The 25,396-nt window shown below is 30.5% G+C and overlaps 1 protein-coding gene across 1 annotated transcript; it reads right to left on the bottom strand.

The window, feature by feature from the left end:
* Positions 1–2,103: 2,103 nt before the first annotated feature.
* On the bottom strand, positions 2,104–8,717 carry LOC118047693 (kinesin-like protein KIN-14G). Its single transcript, XM_035057048.2, has 19 exons — positions 8,207–8,717; positions 7,377–7,543; positions 7,146–7,289; positions 6,788–7,024; positions 6,638–6,709; positions 6,430–6,498; positions 6,217–6,288; positions 5,931–6,062; positions 5,766–5,847; positions 5,591–5,686; positions 5,315–5,491; positions 5,134–5,240; positions 4,863–5,041; positions 4,609–4,770; positions 4,244–4,497; positions 3,994–4,157; positions 3,572–3,751; positions 2,681–3,210; positions 2,104–2,461 (listed from the first exon to the last, which is right to left on the bottom strand). Exons 1-19 carry the CDS (start codon positions 8,337–8,339, stop codon positions 2,332–2,334), a joined length of 3,087 nt encoding a protein of 1,028 aa, XP_034912939.1. The 5' UTR covers positions 8,340–8,717; the 3' UTR covers positions 2,104–2,331.
* Between the last annotated feature and the right edge of the window lie 16,679 nt (positions 8,718–25,396).

Genomic DNA, 25,396 nt, shown 5'->3' with positions numbered 1-25,396 from the left:
TGACGTATAAAGCCACATTAAATTATATCAATTCATGGGTTAGCCTATTTAATTCACAATCTGAACTTTAGGTGAGGTCAACTCTATTATTCGCCTTTATAATCATTGTATTTTGACTAATAAAAATAATCATGTGGCGATATATAAAGCTAATAAATTATATAAAATTACACGTATTTGTCAATTAGATTTTGGGTCCCTGTCGGGTCAATTCTTAAATTAATTTTTATAATTATTTTATATTTTTAAAAATAGAGAGAATAAACAAGCATGTAATATTAGAATTTCTGTTTATTTTAGTTTGAGTAGATTACATCTGGAAATATTTCAGTATAATTCAAGTGCTTTGCCCTTTCTTTTTTGGGACTGTCATTTTCCTTATAGCTGGACTCCATTGCTGGAATGACGTTTCATCTTTCCTTTCACATTCAGTGTCAATCCAATTCATTGAAAATGATCTCTAGAAAACCATGTGCCTTGATCTTAACGTCCAAACCTTCAAAAAAGGATCAGCAGATTGGGTTTAAAATGATTTCTTGTGTGAAGAATCATCCATGCCAAAATAAGAAATTTTAAAAAAAAAATTACCTATCTCAATCCGTTCCAGGGCTTGAATATACATACGATGAAGGCGGCGGGACTGAATCTTCAAGCAAAAAAAAATCACAATGGGGTGGCAGAACCCTAAATTCTTTCACCGGGGGCAAGCGATGGCGGTGGTGTTGTCTTGATGGGATTTTTGTGGATATAAATATATTTTTCTCACTCATAAGAAAAGAGCATCAATGGCACCTCCTGACGTGGCCATGTGTGATTGGGCCCCACTTAGGGTTTTCCCACTCATTCCAATGGGGTCCCGATCCCTAGCTGGAAAGGTTGACTTGCATCCACAAGCAAAGCCAGTGGACGTTTGGTGGCCTGAGAGGAAAGTGACAATCATGGCCATGCTTGCTAAACTTATAGCTTCATAAATTGATTCGGGGAAATTGAGATTTGAAATTTGATTGCAATCGAAGTTGTAATTAAATTAATGGATTAAATATTGATCTGTAAAATCCCATCAACTCCAAAATTTTTCAATAACCAGTTGATTCGGCTCAATTCAGCTATATAACATTAAAAAAAAAAGAAAAAAAAAATGTTAACTAGCTAGGTGAACATCTTTGTATGTCAAAAGATGTCATGAGCTCACATTGATGCAAGTTCTCCATTGAAATTCTTGCTGGCACAGTGAATACTGGTTGAGGAGCCACATGTTGACGAATCCTCCTACCTTTGTAATTGAACTAGGGTTTTCTTTTTTAAAGAAGACTGGTTAATTATCAGCATCATGCATCCCTTTGCCTTTCGTAAATATGTCTCCGTTTATTAACCAGACCAGCAGGATCCTACCTATTCAAGACTAACATCATATGCTTATGGCACTGTGGTTGCTGAGTTTCTCACTACACATTACGATGAGTTGCACCTGCTGCTTACCAATAGCCAAGTAGCCAGACAAACTACCATATCAGTTACGGATCCAGATCCGGAGTCCAAGTAATAAGACTGGAAAATATATTAAGATATCATTCCAGGGATAATTTTCTGTCTCTAGCTAGGGATCATAAGATTGCTAGCGTTTGTAGAATGAAATCGTATGTGTAGGCTATGATAGCAATATTTGTATTTCAAAATCTTATACCAGCTATCCAATTGAGGAACTAAAGATGCTTGTATCAGTAAAACTGGGGAAGATTAGCGAAAGAGGAGGGAGTCTAGCTAGCTGCAGGTCAGCTGCATTGGATACATTAATGAAGACAAGCATGAAACTGTTAATTGCTCGTGCATTTTCAGACTAACTTAGAGAAGCAGAAACTTGTGTCAAATTTATGAGTTTATGTTCATTTGCTTTCCTTGCTTTGTTTTCTCTCCTCTTCTGAGTTTATGATCCAGAAAGGATGCCATACAGAAACATAATCGCTTAATGTTATCCAAAAGGCTGAGAAAAGTACAGGTGCAGAAACACAAAACGAAGACGGGATGATGTAATTTCTTGATCTTTTCTATATATTGCACTTCTCTTTAAACAACTGATCAATACAAAAGGAAAAGAAGAAGATGTCAAAAGAATTCACCAGATGAAGAACACTCGTATAAATAAATCGAAATCGGCATGGTGGGACAGCATAAATCTCGTGATCACCACCACAGAAACACAGGCAACTCGAATCCATCACCATTCAACTCTTTCTCCTCTCTATATCCCTTTCTCTACAACTATACAATAGATACACAAAAAATGGAAAAAAGGAAAAGAAAAGAAAAATCACCAAGCCACTTCCTTTTATGTCACTTTGCATGCCCAGTTTTCCTCTTTCCATCAACAGAAACTAGCTGCCTCCCAGGTTTGTTGTGGCCTGGACTCACCCCATTTGGTAGTTTCCTTGATGGTGAAGGAATTAGCGATGGAATTAAACTCCTGTTAACAAAACCAGAAGAATTAAAGTATTAAACTTCCTGTTGACAAAAATCGAAGTGGCAACCTTATAAGAAAATGCTAGTCTGGTAACAAGATAAAATAGCAGTTGTATCAACAGCAAAGAAAGCTTACATGTTAGATAAGTAATGCATGCATCTATAAGTTTACATAACCAGAAATGTGACTCAAAGAAAAGAGATCAGTAATCAGATAGCTTACCTTGTTTCTGTGCTCTTGAATCCCCTTGGATTAGTAGTCTTCTTTGTTTTAGATCCCAACACATTGGGATTGGGAAGGCTGGTCATTCTAGGAATGTTAGATTGCCATAGCAAATCTGGCTCAGAAGAATCACTTGTTGCAGCCTCAAGTTCATCAGAGTCATCAGTGGATGCCATTTCAAACCTACTCCTCTGAGCATCATACTCTTGGTTGTCCTTTGTGTTTTGTGGAGATTTGTAGGGTTGTTCTGGATAAATCTTTGAAGGGTCTCGAGCATAAACCTGATAAAACATCCCAGGCAATTGTCTGCTGTCTACTTCCCATTGCCCTGCAGGATTTTCATCTCTTCTTGCAGCGTCAAGCCTATTCACCATGACCTTGTCAACCCAGTCACCAGAGACCGATTCTTTATCATCCTCCTTTCCACTCAATGCAGGACTGCCAGCAGATGACCAAGGAGATGAATACATGATCAAGTCCTGGGGATCAAAGCTTCGCCTTCTTGGAATAGACGAATAGTGGTTCCTAACCTGCAGATCATTAATCAGTATGTAAATTATGGTTATGAATAGTAACTTTATTCTTTGATAGAGGCTAAAGTGGGCAAATATATACATATTACAAACATGAAGTAAATCATTTTCACATGATGTTGAGATGATTTTCTAATGGTAAAATGGCATGTCTTAGTATAAGTAGTAAAATAAGCATTATCCAGATTATTAAATGGGAAATCCAAACATTAAAAGATGTGTGCCCTTGGGCATTAAATGTAAACCAGGAGTACAACCTCCATGCTCAGGCAACGTTAATCATTAAACAAATATATCTACAGCTGAAAGCAGCGTGCAAAGAATCAATTTCAGTCATTGGTCATGTTGACTTTTTTACCTCTGCATTACCATCCTCCATCTGCCTATGACCATTGGTGATGCTACTTGCACTATGCCAACTATAAGAAAGGGGCAAACCAGGCTTCCTTTTAAGTCTTTCTGGGGTGCTGGATCGAGAATGCTGTGAATTTTCTGACTCTCCTTCCTTCATTGCTAAGGCTGATTTGAGATTAGCAATCTGAAACCAGACATAATAAAAATAAGTCACTGCACTTCTAGATGAAAAGGTACGTAAGAGATCATAACAAAATCAATAATAACAAAAATAGCAGCTCTAAGACGTGCCTTACGGGAAAAAATATCTGATAACAGGCAAGCCCATCATTTTCTTGTATCATGTACAAGGACATATATAAAATGAGGCCAATTCTTAACCTGATCCCAAAGAAGAAAAAAAGATGAAGAGCATAAAGTAAGAACCTGCTCTTTCAGCTCCTTCACCTCTGAACTATCTTTATTAACTCGAGCAGCGCCAAGCTCAACAGTGGCAACCCGTTCAGCGAATTTAAGTGTGCTAATTGTTTCTCCAAGAGCATCAGCCTCAGGACTTATGTGGACAAACATGAGTGTCTTAGCCTGCCCTCCTGGTGATTATTTGGACCAGAAAAATAAGCAGAATGAGATTATATTAGAGAAAGAAGGGAAACAGAATGCCTTTGGTTAATCTTACCAAGTGAATCCTGGAGTAGTTGAGTGAGTTTGCTGTTCCTGTAGGGAACATGTGAGTTTTTTTGAGCAAGAGAGGCAATCACATCTCCCAAAGCAGAAAGAGATTTATTGATATGCTGTGCTTCCTTTAATCTATCTCCTGTCACCTCAGATTTTTCAACCCGTTCACTTCCTGCCAGGTCAACTAGATGCATCGAACCACGGAGTACTGCTCCAGATGTCAGGTCTCTCCCTTGAACATGAACTGTCAGGCAGCTGCAAATATGGGCCAATATATAAGTATCATTTAATTAAGCACTATTATTTTATTTGTACCCTGAAAATCACAACTGCGACATGAGACATTTTCTGCAGCATTAGGTACACCTGTGGGATCGACTGCTCCGGTCATTCATTGCTGTAGCGCTAACTGCACGATTCCTTTGCCCGATGTTCATCAAATTTAAGACATCAGATGGTGATGATACAGACACAAGACTTGCATCTGGTACGTTTATTCCATTCTGAGAACTGTTTCGAATATCTAATGTATACAGGAGTTAAGAATCCAAGTAGAAAAGTAAGCTGAGTTGAAGGAAAGACATTGTCAAACTGAAAGAAAATAGTGTCACGAAGGATATCTTCTGTTGAGACCATCAGTTGCAAGGAGATCCCTCACTTGCTCGTTGTAAATTTCAAGCATTTGGACAGAGATATCGTAGCAAATAACTTCCTTTCTTTGATCTGAGAGGAGAAATAGATCACTCAATGCCCTGTAGTTTACACCTAGGCTTTCCTCTGTAAGATCCTTGGGACCAGTCTGAAAAATGAAGGAAATGAATAAAGTTAAATGAGTAACCGAAGGCTGTTGACCAAGATTTATGTTTTAATATGGTACATGAATCATCTCACCATAGTATAGGTCTTCCCGGATCCTGTTTGGCCATATGCAAATATACATACATTGTACCCATCAAGAACAGACCGGATCAAAGGCTGGGTGTCTGCAAAAACCTCCCCTGAAGGAAAAAGTACAAAAAAGTTAAGGAATGCTGATAAGAACGAAAAAGAACCTGAATGGAGCCATACTCACCTTGAGTTGCCAAAGGACCAAAAACCTTGTTGAAGCTAAATGATTTGCGTCCCTCTTTGCCATATTTCGAAGGGGTGATAATTGAAATGCTCCCTTCATCTATGCGATCCACCGTACCAAAACGATTTGGTTGCCCAGTCAAGAAGGGTCTTACTCGACAATATACTCTAATATTTCCTAATAAATCATATTCATTATCATTAAATTTAGTAGAGAAACTTAGTGTATGAGTGCAGTAAATCCATGGAATCAAAATTCAAAATAAAAGGATAATACCTTTCAGGTCCTGCACTTGATTGTATAACTTGCGGTTCTCCTCTAGGACTCTCTGGTAGCCTGAAGCAACATGAGCTAGACCATACAAGTGCTTACCTGTTACAAGAAAGTAGTAATGATAAATATTACTCCTCTTCTAATAATCTGGAAGAAGTGCATAGAATCTTAATTGTACCTAAATTGTTGAACTCCTCCAGATATTTCATCTGCAAAAAATGCATTCCTTCTTTCGTAGCATGAAGAGTAAGTTTCAATTCCTGCAGGTACCATCATTTATCAATGATTAAAGCCTTGTGGAAAGGCTTAAAGACCTCACCCTAGTATAATACAGAGACATTACCTTAATGTCTTGTTGTTGTCGTTCAACCAACACTTGCTGTTTCAAAAGCTGGTCATTTGATTCCTCATGAGGATTGCCCTTATAAGTGCAGCATTCCTCTGTATTGATTTGTGTGGAAGAGTCTTCTTCCATCTTAACCACAGCATTAGTATAAGAAAATGTCACCCAATTGGTTTCAATAATTCTAAGCATTTGTAAATATAAAAACATGCTTTCAAAATTACATTTCAGGTTATGCAACTGCATTGCATGAGCGAAATATTCATAGTGCAAGCCAAGTGCATACCCTTGTGTCGCTAGAGCTTGAAAGAGGCATGTCAGGGCTAGATTCTTCCATATCTTTTGCTGTTGTTTTCATCTGTCAGTTTCGTATGCATGATTTCCCATTTGATTTATTAGCAATAATATGAAGAGGTAACTTCTTCAGTACACAAACCACACGAGAAAATGGAGGGAGACAAAGGAGGATGATATCATTTTAGTAAACATGACAGCTCACCTGCTCATTCTGGCTCACCAACCGACGCTCGAACTCCTCCATGACTTTATTTAGCATAGACTCTACAATCTGTTACCAATCAGAGTGTTATGAGGAAGAATTTCTGTCAATTTCTTGTGCATATACTTGATGGGATCTCCTTCAAAATTCTCATTCTGATGAGGAAATTCATCTAAAAATTTAAGGTAACAAGCATCAGAACACCTACATTTGGTATTTCTTCTTGCTTCCTGCTTGAAAGAACTGTACGGACAAGCATCTTCAAAGAACGAGAGGCGCCCTGCACATGCAAATGAGCTTATGATTGCTAGTCACCTCTCTAAAATCGTAAAACTTAAAAACAGAAAAGTTCACTAACAGCTTCGCTTAGGTCACGGAATTGTTCATCAAATGAAGATGGATCACCACTGCTCGTCCGAGAAAAGGAACTCATGAAAGGCTCGGCATTTTTTCGCATGAAGAGTTTCCCACCCCCACAAGATGAGGGTTTCAAGTTTCCTCCATATTTCCATGTCCCAATTCCACCACTTTGTTTCCATTCACTATATGACTTAAGAGCTAAAATACAGTTCACAACCCTAGCAGATTTTCCTCCCTGGAAGTTCATGATACAAAAGAATATCACAGCAGGAAGACAACTCTCACAAAGCAATAGAAGATTAGCATGGCATTTTCCAGATTTTCCTTTCTGTTTCAACCTAAAGTTAATCTCTCACCTGTTCCAAATCAGAAGCTTCAAAGTTTGGAATCCCCATTTCCTCAACAGCTACCAGGAAGTTTCTCACGTTTTCGAAGTACTGAAATGCTGATAAAGCAGCCCCATCAGGAACTTCAACAGAATCACCAGGACCTTCCACTACCTATAAACAATAAACATCACCAATACCAACTAGTAAGTATAACTATCCTCCAAAACATAATAAAATAAACACCAGGTTGAATGATACCTTTGGAACTGCTCCAGGTTGAACCTTGTTAAGGACAGTACACAAAATTATCCCACTTCGCAATCCAAGCCTGAATTCTTCTTCAGAGGGCTCAGCTGGCAAATCTCTACCCCCAACAACTCCTGCTGTTTTTCGAAGCCACCCAGCTGCTTCGTACCTTCTCAAGGCTGTAAACCAACACAGAGATGTAAAATCACCATACCCCTCTTTTTTTTCTTTTTCTTATTTTACAGGAAAATATAAGGCGTACAAAGAAGTAACTTTTTCAAGTTGGAGCCCCCCTATTCCAATTCCAATTTTACTACATGACGGGAATTCCTCAAAAAATAAAAATACAAAGAATAAGCACCATGAAAGAAGTAAATATGAGAACTCTCTAACTTGGAAAAAGTTTCATCTACATACTGATTCAATGATCATCACTAAGAAAAAAATGAATAACAAGAGCTCAATTTTTCATGCCTAGGGAAAGAACTTTCACAAATTACAATAAAAATCCAAGAATGTTAGGAAAAAACTGTGTCGATATCAATATAGGATCACACAATTCATGAAACATGACCCTAAAATACTACAAATTCCATTTCCATGATGTGCATTAATCCAACTTCTGTGAGCCAGCCACCTAATCCATAAAATTCAACAGCCTACAAACTCCTTATAGATCATTCAAGATTCCACAAAAATGTTATCAAAACACAGACCAGAAGCTTCTCAAGCATCCTCCAATAATCAAAGATCTAAAAACTAAAAGGCATGATCAAATTCAATCAAAAATGTGCAACAAAGAATCACAAAGAAATAAATGAAGGAGAAGATTGATATCATACAAGCTTCTTCAGCTTTTCTTGAAGCCACCAAATCAACATCTCTTGGTCGAGCTCCAATATTTTCTTGAATCATATCCTCTACAACAGAAGCAGCAGAGAAAGGCCAAATTTGTTGCTGCTGCTCTGTTTCCATTTTTTTCTTTCCTTCAAAAATATCATCACCCCACAACAACAAAATCCAATCTTTCCACCTCTAGAGATCCTATCTCAGAAAACCCAATTCAAATATTTCCCATTTAACCTCGAAAAAAAGAAAAAAATATATCTTTCTACGTATACAATGCAATGTGCATGTATGCATACATATATATATCTATAGTTGTTGTTCTTGTTGTATTTTTTAGGAGAGATAAAAACAGGAAATGTGATGCTTCTTTAGAGAGAGATCTACAGAGACATATTCTCTTGAATTATAAAGAGGGATAGAGAGAGAGAGGGAGAGGGAAGAGAGAGAATTTTCGTGGGAAAATCTTCTCTCTTAACTTTCTCTGTGGTTTTGGTTTCTTTTCTCTTTCTCTGTCTATATGTGTCTCAGTGCTGTTGCTGTGTCTAATATTGAAGAGCAAAAGGCTAGCCAAACCTGGTTCCGAGCCTCCCGGTTTGGGTTATCCTATTGGTTTATATTTTTTGTAGGGTAGAGAAAGTAAAGGGCTAATTTTTACCTTTATGTTATTTTCAAAATACTATCATTATTCACTTTTTATTTTTTAAAATGGGAATATTTAAAATATAATAGTATTTTTTTCAAGTTTTTTAATCGAATTTTATATATATAACAAGTTATTTTCATTTATATTGGTGTATTTAAGAGAATGTTTTCTTCAAAATCATTGATAGTTATTTATTTTTATATTTTATGTCTATTAAAATCTTAGTTTTTTAAAAATATATACATATATATATAATAATTTATTTTCATTGAGATTTGTGCATTTAAGAGCATTTTTTTTCATGATCTTGATTTTATTAAATTTAAAATGATATAATAATGTAAGGAACAAATTAACTTATCATTCACACAACATTTCTTTTTTATTTAATTAAAATTTATTTTTTTTATAAATTTTATAAGTAAAAAAATTATTTTTTTAACTTACAATTGGTTGAAATTTTTCATATAATTTTGAATTAGTATAAACGTCTGCATGCATAATAATCATTCCATATGGATTATATATGACTCACACAAATTAACTAATAAGATTGATTAATAGTTTAGCACATACTGTAGTATGTGTAATAACGAGCGACGGTCACTCATTATTACATATTTAGACAATTTATTAGTTGAGAATCTTGAGACAGCTTGTGTGTCAAAAGATTGAATATTTATTAAACTTGACCGGCCAATGGATTGTTCCGGAAAAATTGTAATTAAAATCTAATTTTAACCGAGTTTTAATTTGAATTAAAAAGATGTTACTTTAATCAAATCTTGTAAATCTAATAAGTTGATCTAAAGTTGAAAAAAAAAACCTTTTCAACAAGATAAAAAAACACAATGTAAACTTAGATTATAAAATCATAAGTTTTTTCAGCTTATTATATACTAACAATTCCATCAAAATAGTAAATATTAGTATAACATAATTAAAATAAAAGTAGAATAAAAATTAAAAAAGTTCAAACATTTTAAAATACATAAAAAGTTAAAAATAACAGGGAAACCCATAATCTATCGATCGATTATTCATATAAAATCAAGAAAATCAATTATCTTATACTTACTATAATCTTGTAAATTCGGTTCAATTTTACTAATTTTATTGATTTTGCACGAATCAAGTCTAATTTTACTGGTTTTCAAGTTTTTTATTCTATTTTACATGTTAGATGTAATTGACTCGTAAAATCATATGAGTTTACGAGTCAACTCATAATTTTAACAATAATTGGTTAATTTATGATATAGTTAACTTAACCAGTCATGACTAGATTAGCACCAATTCAGAAAATAAAGAAAAAAAATACAATATTATTTTAATAAAAATAATTAATTAAAATTGATCTGAACATTTAACTCGAGTTTTTTTTTAGATCAATCCCTTGAATTCTATCAATTATAAAAAAATCTATAAAGTATAATTTACTATAAGTATACTTTGGTGGTTTTATAGGAGAAGTATACGTCACTCCTACTTTAAAGAGAAGTAGATCGAGAGAATTAATCAATTGCCCATAAAAGGCAAAGAAAATATAATCTAACCTCTTAAATTTGATAGCAAAATAAATAAAGTTGTTTTCACTTCTCACCTTACATAATCAATGACATGGAATTCATTTGCCTTGCCAAGTGTCAAGAGGAGAAATTCTATCTTTCGAGGAGCCTATGAATTTGTCCTAATTTACTAATATAAGAGCATGGAAATTGGAATAACCCATTACTCTTTTTTTCTTTTTGTTGACTTGAAAACATAATATCTAGTAGGTGATTTAATGATAAAAACCTGAAATTAAAAGATTTATTTTTTTTATGGTTTCAAGTTTAAGTCATATGGCCACTAAAAACTTACATGATTGTTAATTTTAGGATCTATAAGATTAATTAAGATACACATAAATTAGCTCAGATACACACATTAATAATAATAAATAAATAAAAATCCAAGGTATCTATCACAATCAAAAGACCTTTTTTTGGCTACTTTCCCTTTGTACTTGAGCTGCCTCAGCTGGATCTCAAAGTAATATCACTTATTCCTTGTGGATTCAAAATCATTTAACTCAAGTTCTGTATATAATCCATGAAAGTGTTCAATGCCTAAGCTAGCAAATTAATTTTCCATCCCAAATCTTTTTTTATTGAAAACTTTACTTTATTCAATTTGGATTTGATTGCAGTTCATAGAGCAAATGAAATACATGGTCAGTGTTTTTTTTTTTTTTTTGTTATATTTACCCTTATGATTTCGTTACTATTTTTCTTATATTTATGATTTTTATTCACATACATAAAATTTAAGCAAAATCATAAGAACAAATATGACCAAAAATAAAAATTATAAAGATCCAATGTAATAAAAAAAAAAAAAACCAAAACTATAAGGGTTGATATGGTAAAAAAATGTGCGAGCAGGAGTATGAAAAGTGATTCCGTGACTTTGTGTGGTTTAATTTGCTATACTAAATGCTGTTGTTATTATTATTTTTTATCTAAATAAGCTTGCCTGATACCTTAAATTATTTATAAATTTTGATTACATCTTGAAGAATAGTGAAATGATGAGAAATACTTGTAATATCTCGGAGAAAATGAGTTGAGAAAGATGGTGATTTTTGCTATAACTTTCTAAATCAACTTCTTAATAAATTAACGTGAAAACAATTACTGCTGCTATGAAATCGAATTTGAGCTATACAGAAAGAATGATAGTTATTATAGATTTATATGATAATTAATTTGAAAATATATAGAATTAATTGAGATAAATATAAGCTGGTTCCAACATTCATATTAATTAAAAAAAAAAAATGAAAACAATTGAAATTTACATTGAAAATGCGACAAAATAAGAATATAACAACTCTTCTATAATCAGTGGTATAATTCGTTCATTGACATGGACTGCGACTGCCTCCTGCTTTGCATAAAGGCTAGACTAGTGATTATGATTACAGAACTTAATATTTTAAAAAAAAAAAAGATACAACATTAAACAAAAGTCTCAAAGACATAACACGATTAAACAACACCTTCTTACCTTCTTGTTTTTCTTGACAGTACAATACCAACATCTGTATATGTCAAGAAATGAAACATTATCTGTAGATAATGTTACTTGAAAATGTTGTTCTTTGAACCTTACGCATTTTAGCGACACCATCAACCAGAAATATAAATCTTTAGGTTTGTAGCACTCAAAAAAAAAAATCTATGGTTTTTCTGCTTTTTCGACCTTGTTTGTTTGTTTGTTTGTTTGGAATGTAAGATTTTAGCATCAAATTCAAAGGAAGACCATGAGAAAGAAATTAAGCTAATAAAATATAATACCGATGAATTAATAACTTTAATTAAATAATATTTTTGTTAGGTCCTGATTTAAATTTAAAATTTAAATAATATCTCGATTAATACATAAATTTTCATGATCCAAAAAATATTAATTTATAAATGCTTGCAATTAAAATTAATATGGGTGTGTGTGTGGAATTGTGGATGTGTTCTTCATGACACAATTGCACCAAACAAAAAGGTGATGTAGAACATGCATATAGAAAATGACCCACTAAATTAGTCCTAAAGAGATAGAAAAAATAAAGGGCATGAAAAGGAAACCTAGCTACATTGTCTTGATGCCTTTGCACTTGTCTGTGAAAGATCATGGCAAACCAGACAGAGATTCATGGACAGGGTAAGTGGAAACACATGATATGTGCATATCATGATTCGTGGCACATTTCTGTCCACTAATTTAGATTTCTAACTATTAAATTGTATTTAGTTAGTGTTTTTATGAGAAAAAAATATATATATATATAAAATAAAAATATGTTTTGTTTAAGTAATAAAATCACAGATATAAAATAAATTTATCTAAGACAATTCCAGAGTGATTTTTTATCATTTCAGAACAGACTTGTTTTCTTTAGCTTTAATATTTATGTTTCTTATGTCTCGAGATAGCAACATATCTTTATTTTATTGGTTTTTTTTATATCAAATTAAAAAGAATTGGTGGTATTTATAAAATGGACCACCAATTATAATTAATGTTGTTATTATCTATGAATGTTATTAGCATTGTGAGTATTAATTCTTGTAAAGAAGTGATTATATCGAAGTGATTATCGATTTATTAGATGCATATTGTTGATTTTCAAATATTTTTGATTTTAAATTCAAAACAAATGGCTAATAAAGAGATGCAAGAATTCATTTCTCCAGAATATAATTCTTGGATTAATACTAAAATCATTTTTTATAAAATTAATTCAAGCTTAACCCAATTTACATGCTAAAAAAAAAAGTTTAGGCCAATTCATGTTATTTTCCTCTGCAAATATTATTCACTTTTATTGAGATTTTTTGTGACTGAAGTTTGTTTTATTTATGTATTTATTAAATAAATTAAAGAAGCAGCCAAGCAAGCTATGGTTCCTTCCCCTAATCTGCTCAGTGGATTATATTTCGAATTCATCATTTACTAATTTGCCACCAATTATATTATTTCTTAGGATAAGTAAAGCAGTAACTATTTAAACATAACAAGGACTTTAATGTCAATTCAATCCCTCCGTTCCCTCCAACATTCACAAGTATTCAAATGTATGGTTCAGACCCAAACCTCCTAGGTTCGGATGATTAATTTTTGCTAATGGGAAATTAAGGGCAATTAGAATAATAGTGGGCCCCAAAGCGTGGTCTAGAAGTTGGGGCCCAGTAAACCATGCCGGCATTCACTAGTTAACGCAATACGGATGACGGCCCAATCTTAACCCTTGATACAAGTGGGCTCCATTGGACCCTAAACATATTTCTTTAATAAAATAAAATCAAATAAAAAAGTTCAATTGATTCTTCTTTTTCTCCTGTGTAAATAGTAAAAAATTGTAGAAATTTAAATAAAAATTCAAAGAAGAAAATTTGAGTCTCATGAAATTTAAATAGGTAGGAATATTTAAGGTGTTTAATTACCCAATTTATAACAATTAATTTATTTGTTCTAGTAAATAATTCAGGTTAATTTAGTGACTAGATCAATTTGAGCTTAATTAAACCAAATTTTATTATGTTTTTTAGTTTAAAAGATATTATTTTAATTTTTTTAAGTTTATCCAAGTTAATTTTTTTATACTCAAATTGAGTATTATAATTAGGAGAATCTATCTAACTATTTTGAGGATTGAATACCCAATAACTTCATTCAATTTAACAAAATTCTAGCATTGATAACTTTAATTTTCTTAGTTATCGTATGATATGGGAGAGCTACACTATCTTATTGGGATTTTTTTCTTATATCATATTAGAAAGAATTGGTAGTATGTATCAAATGAACTAACAATTGTAATTAATGTTGTTATTATCTATGAATGTTATTAGCACTGTGAGTGTTAATTCCTGTAAAGAAGTGATTGTCAATTTATTAGATGCATATTATTGGTTTTCAAATATATTTGATTTTAAATTCAAAATAAATGGCTAATAAAGAGATGCAAGAATTCATTTCTCCAAGAATATAATTCTTGGATTAATACTAAAATCATTTTTTATAAAATTAATTCAAGCTTAACCCAATTTAAAAGAAATGAGATGTTTTTTATGTTCTTTCTATTTTAAAAGAACATAAATTTACTCTAATGTTATCATAATAATAATATTTTTTTTGTTTTTTCAACCACATTTTTTTTTAATAGAATATTAACTAAATGCAACCTGCCCAAATTCATAGGGGCTAGTGAGAATATTCTTAATATTGCCCAATATTTTACGAGAACAAGAAAAATAGATCAGTTGCAATCCTTTAAACCTCTTTAATTCTCTTTTTCTCTAGGTGGTGATGTGATTCAATTTCTTTAATATGTCGTAGACTTTACAGCTAAACACATGTTGTTGGAGAATCACTTCAATATTGTAGGGCAATCTCTTTGCTTGTGTCCTTATAATTATACCAAAAAAAAGGTTAGGTGCCCTCTAGATTTAGGCATGATCCACTCCAAAAGGAAAAAAAAAGAAGAAGAAGGGTGCGTTGCAACTTTAGAAATTAACATACTCAATTTGGAAACTGAAAAGGACACGTCTTAAAATCTAGCCCAATGGGTTCAAAACATGTGGCATGTTTGTTATACTCGTACAGGACATACCTCTAGATAAGGTTATTGTACAAAAACGGGTACGAAAGACTATCAATGATCATGCTTTGAGTTTAAGACACTTTTTCTTAGATTGATTTTGTTCAAAGTCTAGTTTATAGGTTGACTAGACGAGTTTTTAAATTTACAAGTTTATTTATGTATTTTTATTTTTATTAAAATAATATTATTTTAAATACATTTTATAAAAATAAAATAAATTAATTGTTTTTAATAAAAAAAATATGAATCAAAATAAAACTCAATCAGAAACAGGTTCTAAGCCAATAAATTTTTGAGTTGATCTACAAATCAAGTTTTATAATTATAATTAGGAGTTCTGGAAATTAAAAGAATACTTTTTTTTTTAATCTATGAAGAAAATATTTGAGAATAAATTTTGTATTAAGTGTATGTTTGATAATGCAATGTAAAGTGTTATTTAAAATAGTTTTTAATTGAAAATATATTAAAATTATATTTTTATAGATTTTTTATTTTTATATCAATATATTAAAAGCATTAAAAAAACACTTAGAAAAAACATTAATCTAAGCTTTTCCAAGGAAAAAGGGTTTAGAAAGCAATTTAAGAAGCAAAAAATAACGCATTATTACCGACCGGTGCCGTAAAAGCAAACTGAAATCATATGCTGTGCTAATTACTTTGAACATGCGCCGAAAATCTAAACGTATGAACTAAAGCAAGTAATCATAAATTGGGAATTACATGCTTCTCTGAGTTATATTAATGCAATATCCACTTCAATAAAATACTAGGATGCGTGGTGAGAGGCTAAATCCTCGCAGGGAAGCTGTTAGTTTTTGGACCTTTTAACACTCTGTACCACTGTTTTAAAATCCAACCCGAACTAATACATTGATATGTGACCTAGGTGGATCGGAGTTTTTGCAATTTAAAATTAAAAACTCAAGTTAACTCGTGATTTGATCAGTCTAGGAAAAATCTAGTTAAAATTCATTGATTTTTTTTCTAAAATAATATTATTTTTACTTTTTATATATAAAAATATTAGATTGATTCAAGTTAATCCAGGTCAAACTATTTTGTCTATAATATAAAATTTACTCGAGTCAAATATGAATCTAGTTTAAAAACTATGTTTGAAAAAAAAGTTATTATTAATTTAAATAATTTTTAATTTTTCATAGCACCCATGTCTAATTGGTTAAATGTTTTTTTAAGTTATTTCTCGAAAACCTAAGAACAAAAGGAGAGGGTTAATAATAATAATTTTAAAAAAAAAGGGTAACGTGAACAGTGCAATGCAAGAGTGCATTGTTTATTGGAACCTTTGTTCAAGATAATGATGTCAATCACATATTCTTTTCTGGTTGCCCTTCTCAACTATCCTTCTTTTCAATGCAGCCCATGTGACCAAGTCACTTCATGAATCCCCAAACATTTTATTATATAGATTGTTAACTGCTACAATTCCTTAATCTTTTTTAATTAGAACATAAATATACATAGATTAGCCAAGTTTTGTAGGGCAATGTGACGAGCGGTCCCTTGTGCTGAACTTAATTATGCCAAGAAAACATAAAAGCTTGAGGTTTAATAAAGCTATAGTCTGCTAAATGGCTTGTCAAATTATTATGTCCATCTCTTTTCTTCTCGCACTAAATCTAGGGTTAACAAAGGGAGAAGATAGCTAAGAAAATGTTTTTCTTTTGGGAGACAAAGTTCCTATTATAAGAAGTTGTAAACATTATCATTATTATAATCTAGAATGGTCTGATTTTTGGTATAATGTTGTACTTGATGAAGAAACTTTGAGAGACTATGCATATGGTTGTCGTGAACACTCCAAATCTTTGAATTGGACATCTCAACTCTTTTGAATTAGAATTCAGTGACCTTTTGGTTTGGTTATGATGTTGCACTCGTGGTGTAACTTTAGTTTTTTAACTATATTTTTCACTATAAATAGTTATATTTTGTTTAGTTTTTATATATATAAAAAAAGGGTAATTAAACTAGATTAAAAAAAAAACCAAAACCAGTTCAAACCGATCAGTTTCGGTTCGGTTTGGTTTTTTAGGACAAAACTAGTTCAAACCGGTTTGGCTTGGTTTTCTCAGTTTTAACTCGGTTTTTTTCTAGTTTTGGTTTGATTTTTTCGGTTTGGTTAAGTTTTGGCTTGAGTTTTTCAGTTTTGCTCAGTTTTTTCGGTTTCAATTCGATTCGATTTTTTTAATTTTTTATTTATGTAACCAAAACCGAACCAGTTGGTTTTTTTCAAAAAATTTTGCTGCTGAAAGAATATTAAATTCTCTTACAAATAATGTATACGATTGATTATACAACTTTTATTCCAATGAGTAATTATAAACCTACAAGGACGTGATGGGCAGGCAATCATGGTTGAGGAAAGTAAACAAGACGCCTTGAATGGCTTTCCATTGAATTCTGTGGAGTTCTCGTGACGACACGTGCAGTGGATGTGAATTGTTGTTGCAAGTTGCAACATAATTTTCGTTAGAGCATGGTTCCCTTTCGTTCTCTTTGCACTCCAACGACCCCGAAGTAGCAGTAAAGGCTCAACTTTCCTCGATTCCTTTCAGGATATATAACTCGAAATATGCAAGTGGTCTGAAGTTTCTCGTGTAAACACCAATTCTATCTAGATTTGTTGCTTAAATCTGATTAAAGAGACCTTTTTTTGATACCCAGAAGATGATCCAAGACACCATCATGGTTAAAATCTATCAGTAACTAAATAGGTATGCATAGAAATGACTACGGGCAAGAAAAAAATAAAAAAAACTAAGAAAACTGAAAAAAAAAATAACTGAAAAAACCGAAATATAAAAAAAAACCGATTAAAATTTTGAAAAAACCAGTCAGTTTGGTTTGGTTTTATAAGTTTAAAACTGAAAAACCAAACCGAACTCAAACTGAAAAAAAAAACCGAGTCAAACCAGAAAAAAACCAAGCTAAAATAAAAAAACGAGCCAAACCGGAAAAACCTAGCAAAACCGAGCTAAAACCAAATCAAACCAAAAAAATCGAGTCAAACTAGTTTGAACCGGTTTTGGTCCTTAAAAATAAAACTGAACTGAAATCAGTTGGTTTGACCTGGTTTCAGTTCGGTTTTGATTTTTTTAACAAAAATTAATTTTAATTTAATTATTTTTTTAATAAAAATCAAACTAAGCCTAAAATAATCACTTCTAGAAATGACTGCCTGCTATGGGATTTGCAGGGTCTGGACTGGGCCAAATGAACAGATTTCATGCTCTTGCCTGCCTGCTATGGGATTTGCAGAATCTGGACTGGTCACTTACTGTATTATCAAGTCTCAAGATTTTTGGCTAAAGCCCAAAGTTATGCAAAGCCTGTCTGCTGCGAAATGGTTGATTCAGCATGGCCCTTTCTACCTCCAATCCCGCACCAAGAAGTCATGAGTGCATGAGATGAGATTTAGGTGGTGTTTTTTTTACTATTTCGACGTAAAAAAGTAAAGATAGTGAAGATGTATCTCTATTTAAAAAAAAAAAAAATTATTTAGAAATTGTTTCAGAAACTGATCTATCTTTTTCTTCACTCTCTTTACCAAACATGTTTTTATCTTTTTTGTTTTTTAAATATTAACAGGTGAAGGACTCCTTTAATTGTATAAAGAGAAATCATATGAATGGTACTGCTAACATTTTATATATTTTTAAAAAAACTCAATAAAAAAAAAAACTCTATCGATCAACAAGTTTCTATAGAAGAGCTTGGATGATTTCCTTGTAGATCCGAAGATTAAAAGACAAAAATATTGATTACTTGTATGGATTATATTGATTATTAGACCACGAAATGTAGAATTTTAAAAAGTTTTTTAATATTGATAATAATTATCTATATACAAAAATTGAATTGGAAATATCATTCAAATATAAAATATCTAAAATAACCTTCAAGGCAAAAATCATATAGCTGTTGTCAGGGGCTTTACTGTCTTTTACTCTTGTTTTTTTTCTTGTTATTGTCAAGTTAGGTGAGGGCCAGTTTGGTCTTTTAATAAATACAAAAAATATAAAAATAAAAAATTATTGGAGCATGCAACGTGAATACTCTTGTTTGTTTTTGCGTTTTAAAAGCGCTTTTAAAAAAAATTAAATATTTTTAACTTCAAATTAATATGTTTTTAGTATTTTCAAATCATTTTGATGTATTAATGTTAAAATAATTTTTAAAAAATTAAAAAATATTATTAATATATATTTTAATATGAAAAATTATTTAAAAAAAAACTATAATCACACTGCCAAACAAATTATCGGAGGAGCTCATGCTTTTTTGGTAATGTGTACAGGGCTCAGCCAATGGCCAAACACTGCCTTCAGAGGCAATATTAGAGGCAGCCCACCATGGTCTCTCCATTCGACTGGCGCATAGCTGCAACGGACTACCGATTTGGAATTTACTCTAATTTGTTCTTTGCATGATTTGGAATTTACTCTATCTCTCACCAAAAAATAAAAATAAAAAAGAATATGCTGGTCTTTTAGCTCACTTTGGAAGCTGCTGATCTTGACCGCATTTTCCGCAAGATTCAAGCCAATTCTAGAGACTGTTAATAAGATGTTTGGATGTAGTTGTGATTATTTTTTAAAATATTTTTTATTTAAAAGTATATTAAAATAATTTTTTAATTATTTTTAAATTAGATTTAATCATTGTATACCGGTTAATGAGTTAATCAAGTTAACTCAGTTTTTTTATGTTTTTTTCTAATTTTATTATTTGGCATTAGGTTTTTGAGCATTTGACTTTGTAATTTTTTCATTCTTTCATTTTAGTAGGATTATTCAAAGTTACAAGTTAGTTAAGTTAACCCAACTTGACTTGAGTCTTTTTATGTTTTTTTATTGATTTAACTTTCATCTCTTTTTTTTTCTAGATTTTTTTATTTAAATTTTTATTTTAATCTCATATCGAGTGTCACAGATTAGTCGAGGGAACCTGAATTGGCTTTTTTCCCCTACATTTCTTTTCTTATAGTTGATTTTCTTTTTTCTTTTTTATCTTTTGAGGTTTCATTATTGGCCCTTTAATTTTGTGATTTTTCTCTAGGCTTTAAAAATATAGTTTTTTTTATCCCGATCTCATATCGTAGGTTGTGGATTAGTAGAGTTAACTCTTTTTTTTTTTAACTTTTCTATTTTTAAAATTATTTTTTTTTCAATTTCATCATTTAATGTTAAGTTATTTAGCCTGAAGCTTTGTTTCTTACTTTTCTTTATGTTGGCCCATCTAGGATCATAGGTTAGTCAAGTTAATTCGGGTTAACTTGTTTTTTTAAAAAATAATTTATTAATTTAACTTTTATTCTTTTTTAAAAAAAAATTATTTCATATCATGGATAATATATTAATAAGGTTAAACATAATTGACCAAGGTTGATCAGAATTAGCTCATCTTTGATCATAGATTAGTAAAGTTAACTTGGGTTAACTCATTTTTTAATATTTTTTATTGATTTAACTTTTATCTTTTTAAAAAATAACTTTTTTTATTTTGATTTCATAACAGATTAATAAAATTAAACAAAATTAACTCGGTTGTCATTCATCTAGTGTAATCCAAAATTTATAGCAAACAGGAAATAACCTCATATTTCGTGGTAATAACAATTTTATATAGCACGTGTTAAGTGCAAACAAACATCACCTACCGACCTACTTCATCTAGCATTCCAAATCAGCTGTTGATCTACTCTGTGGGCAGTCTGACACATCCGCCGTTTGATTATCTTAAAAAAACTATAAAAAAATCCAATCTCACCCGTCTCCGTACAAGTGTCTTCCTCACACACCCTTGTTTTCCAGCCAAAAGCACGTGTGTTTGTGTCTCTGTGATATTCCTAATGGACAGTCAGGATCACTTGGAGTGTGGGTCCCATGTTCCATGATGTGATGGAAAATCGAGCGAGGGTGCTTTATTCATGATGCTATGCCAACCTAGGCGATCATCTCTTTCTGGTCAACTTTTTGGGTTTAACTGCTAAATGAACAAAAGTTAAGGGCAGATATGTAATTTCATGATGTTGAGCAGACAAGCGAGACGAGCATGTCCATATTCGGACGAAAGGTCAAGCGAAAGAATCAAATCTTTAGGCGAGTGAATCCATGTTCTTGAAAAGAATAAAAGCAAAGAATTCTTATTTGTTTTTTAGAAAAGCTTTCCAAAAAATTTCAGAGATTAAGGGTATGTTTGGTATTGTAGCAGTTGTTGTAGTTATAATTTTAAAAAAATATATTTTATAAAAAATATTTTTAGTTGAGGTTAGTTTAAAAAAACAAATGTTTGGTTAAAACTGTGGTTGGAATTAAGATTGAATAAAAAATAGTTTAATGTGTTTGGTTAAAAATATTTTTAAAATTAAAGTTATAAAATAATTTTTATAAAAATATATATTAAAATTGATGGTTTTTAATTTAAATATTGCAAATTTAATTATTGTTATTACATTATAAAATAAATAATATTTTATATAAAATATTTTTTATTGTTTCATTAAACTATTTACAATTCCACCACGCATAAAATACATCCGACAAGGACTATAATTTTTATAAATTTTTTAAAAGCGCAACATTATTAGATAAAATATAATTAGGAACAAAATTGAGATTGCGATCCATTTCTATAAATGCGGCGTCATCAAGCGATTTTCGTCTAATTTATGTAGTCATTGAATAATGTTTAACACTAGTTTTCTGAATAAAACACAATTAAAAATATTTTTTTATCTTGTTGGATCGAACTTGGTTCAATGCATTTTTAGTGTTGAACCGGATTGGTCCGGCCGGAACATGGGAACTATACTTCACTGTTCATGGGTTTTTTCATCACAAAAAGCAGCAATGAGCTACTTTTTATAACCTGTGGTTGTGCCACAGTTAATGATGGGACCCATCAGTATAAAATTATAGTAAGAGCATTACCTAACAATAATAATTGTAGTTGCGAATGAACTTCACTCGCAGCCACAATAGTGAATGGCGCCTAAACTTGTAAGATCATGGGAAAGATGAAATAATTTAATATTAAAATAGTATTATTTTATTTTAAAAAATATTAAAATAACATTATTTTAATTAAGAAAAAAATTGATCTTGTCAATCCGAGGGGAGGAGAATGGGTTGAATAAATAAGATTGTGATTTATCATGTGTTGAAAAAATTACTTTCTCTTAAAAAACATAATTACCACATAAATTAAAAAAATCATTAAGAAATTAAAAAAATAAAAAAGCACATATGATGAGGATTGATTTGAAATTTTGTCGAGGAAAGATATTGTACCAAGTGTGATCTTTTCCCACAAAGCCTCCTTCACCCAACCCATTGCCTAAACCCACTGGATTTTAAATCTTTGAATTATCTTGATGTCCAGTGGGTTCAGCGTTTGAAAAATCAAGAAGATAACCGAATGATTTTGCAAGGAGGCAGACAAGCTAGGTGATGATGTGTTCACGTCCACACATGATGGTCTCCTGAGAGATATTATCTTAAGTGGCATGGGTTCAATCACTAAATGGATTTTTCAATGTGAATTTTATCGTTGAAAATGAGCTTCTTGAAAAGAAATGAGACCTCGTGTTGTTATGTAAGTGATTTGGATTCTTGAAAATGATTAATAATGTTTATCCACGTATTAACACGATAATTCCAAAAGATATTGTCTCGATTGATAAAGGTTCAACTATATAGTAAGTTTTATTTTTATTTAACATCATTTTATTAAAAAAAAAAACATTGTTATTTTGAATAAATTTTTCAAAATTCAATAAAATTTTATTCAAGTTATAAATTGACTATTAGGTCAAACCAGATTTGATAATTGTGATGTAGCATTGAAACAAGAATATAATATATAATAAAAAAAATATAGCAAACCCCCACTTCTCGATTCTTATGGTCATGACTTTTGGTTTGTTCATGATTGAAGATGGAAGAGCATGGGATTGGAGATAAATTCACACTTGAATTTAATTGAAGTTGCATGTTACTGTCAAGTTTTAAATTGTTAGTTGATTTTAAGCTTAACGGTGATCTTACAAGATAAGAGGGATCTTACATCTAACTTCCATGGTTATCAGAGATTATTATTTAGGGGGCGAGGTAAATAATCTCTTATACAATGCAATGTTGTATTTTTTTTTTTTTTTTTATTTTTTGGATTTGAGGAAACCCCACATCTAGAAAGCGCATTTTATAGGCCCGAATGAGTGAGTAAAACTCCGACTATTCTAGACTCTTACAAGAAATGCACGCCCTGACTCGAACTCGAGACCTGCTATTGTATTCTATATTGGATGCTAAAGCATTAAAGTTTTTTATTTATTATTACAAATTTAGTTTGTGGGTAGATAAACTTGTTTTTTTTATATTGTCGTGTTATAATCTAGAATTTGATTTTTTTTTTAAAAAAAAAGCCAAAACAAATTATCATGTTTTATGAATATACTAATTTAGGTTTAAATTACTTATTTAAGATTAAATCTAAAAGATATTTAATTTTAGTAAGTGAAAGTTGATTGAAAATATCTTTCCATCAAAACCAAAAACCAAAAATAAAAAAATAAAAAGAAAGAAGAAAAGGGTTTGTGTTGTTTTCTCAATTACAAGTTTCTTGATTTGGATGGAGCTTTGGCTTTTAACAATGATTAAAATTTCAGATTCCCCATTTTTAAAATATCATGTGTATGTGTGTTGTTGAATATTTATTTTTTTAAAAATAATTGTTTTAATCTTCGGAGAAAAAAAAATCAGTTTAAAAGGTGGATCATTAACATCCACGCTCCATGAAAAAAAGCTATTTTTACTCTTTAGCTTTTTCTTAAAAAAATAATAAAATAAAATAATTTGAAAATAAATTGGCGAAAAGAATTGGCAAGAGAAAGTTATATATATATATATATATATATATATATATATATATATATATATATATATAATTGTGAATATTCGCTTGGCCTTGCAAGTTAATTTGATGACTCACCATTTCAAAGCTTAATTTAGAATTTAGATCAAGTTTTATATTAAATTTGATTGTTTTGCTAAAATTATGATGTTTTATTTTAAAAAAATTTAAAATAATGCTATTTTAATATTAAAAAAATTAGATTGGCTTTCTGATTTATATATATATATATATATATATATATATATATATTCATTTTCCCTTAACTTTTTTCATATATAATTATTTTTCAAAAAATAAATGAGGACTTAATTAAATTCAATTTAGAGATTTTAATGAAATATTGTGTTTTAAATCATTTTGAATATAAAGAATTGAATTTCCTTTAAAGAAATAAGATGAATATAATAAATGTAACTTAGAAAATAAAATAAATTGAACTATATCTCTTTTAAAAATATAAATTCAATTTATGTATTAATTAAATTTAAAATAAATGCTATAATTAAATCCCATTATAGTAGAAAATTAGTTCTAAATAGTTTATAGATAAAACCAATCCAATTTATATATTTCACACACCAAGCCATCGATTATTCAATTTTTTTGAGATGCTCAGTAGATTTGTTTTTCATTGCAATTTTGGATTCAACAACGAAAGCACATGATAAAAAAAAAAAGGCTAAACTAATACTAGCTATGTGTAACAGTGTTTTGCTACGAGTTGGATATTTTTATTTTTTTATAAAAAAATTTATATATATAAGTTTTTTTAATGTATTTTTGTAGTTTAACAAATTTAAGTTTAAATATAAAAATTTGTACATCCATTTAATAAAATAAATCAAGAACTATATATACAAATAAATAAATAAAAAGTCATCAACAATACTTAAAAAAAAAAAATTGAAAAATCAAGAGATAAGTATAGATCAAAATATTAAATCTTGAAAAACAGGACATTTATCCAGTTGTGTTTGTTAAGTTTATTTATTAAAATATTTTTTAATTTAAGCAAATGAAAATAGAAATAAAGATATAAATTAAATTGATCGAATAAAATAAAAAGAAAAAAAAACATCATGTAAGGCTGCACGTAATATTATTTATTTTATTTTATTTTTAAAAATAAAGTCCATCAATACAAAAGATAAAATATAAATTATAAATGAATAAAAAAACACTCTTCAAATTCAAATGCATAACAAAAAAAATAAACTTCATTAAAAGAGGTTCTTCAAACAAACAAAAAGAGAGAGAAGGGGTCCTAATTCAAATATAAATTAAAAAATTTAGAGAAAAAATCACAAAAAATAACCATTATTAAAAAAAAATATAGAAAAAAATGCTAGATGTTGTTGTGCCAGGCAAGCCAGGTCAACTCGTCTAGCCCATTTTACCAAGACCTACGTGCGATCTTGCCTTTTAATGCCTGCATGATTGGGCTCTTGC

Source organism: Populus alba, chromosome 5 (genome assembly GCF_005239225.2).
Source record: "Populus alba chromosome 5, ASM523922v2, whole genome shotgun sequence".
NCBI lineage: Eukaryota > Viridiplantae > Streptophyta > Magnoliopsida > Malpighiales > Salicaceae > Populus > Populus alba.
Note: the sequence above shows the minus strand (reverse complement) of the source record. Positions and strands in the feature narration are given on the sequence as shown.

What these genes read in the sequence shown, in the direction of transcription:
- LOC118047693 (XM_035057048.2), bottom strand. Translation starts at nt 8,339, where the DNA reads ATGGAAACAGAGCAGCAGCAACAAATTTGGCCTTTCTCTGCTGCTTCT. An exon ending in TGAAGGAGCTGAAAGAGCAG is followed by an intron (nt 3,752 to 3,993) that starts GTTCTTACTTTA and finishes GTCTGGTTTCAG; the next exon opens with ATTGCTAATCTCAAATCAGC. An exon ending in TTCAAGAGCACAGAAACAAG is followed by an intron (nt 2,462 to 2,680) that starts GTAAGCTATCTG and finishes TTTTGTTAACAG; the next exon opens with GAGTTTAATTCCATCGCTAA.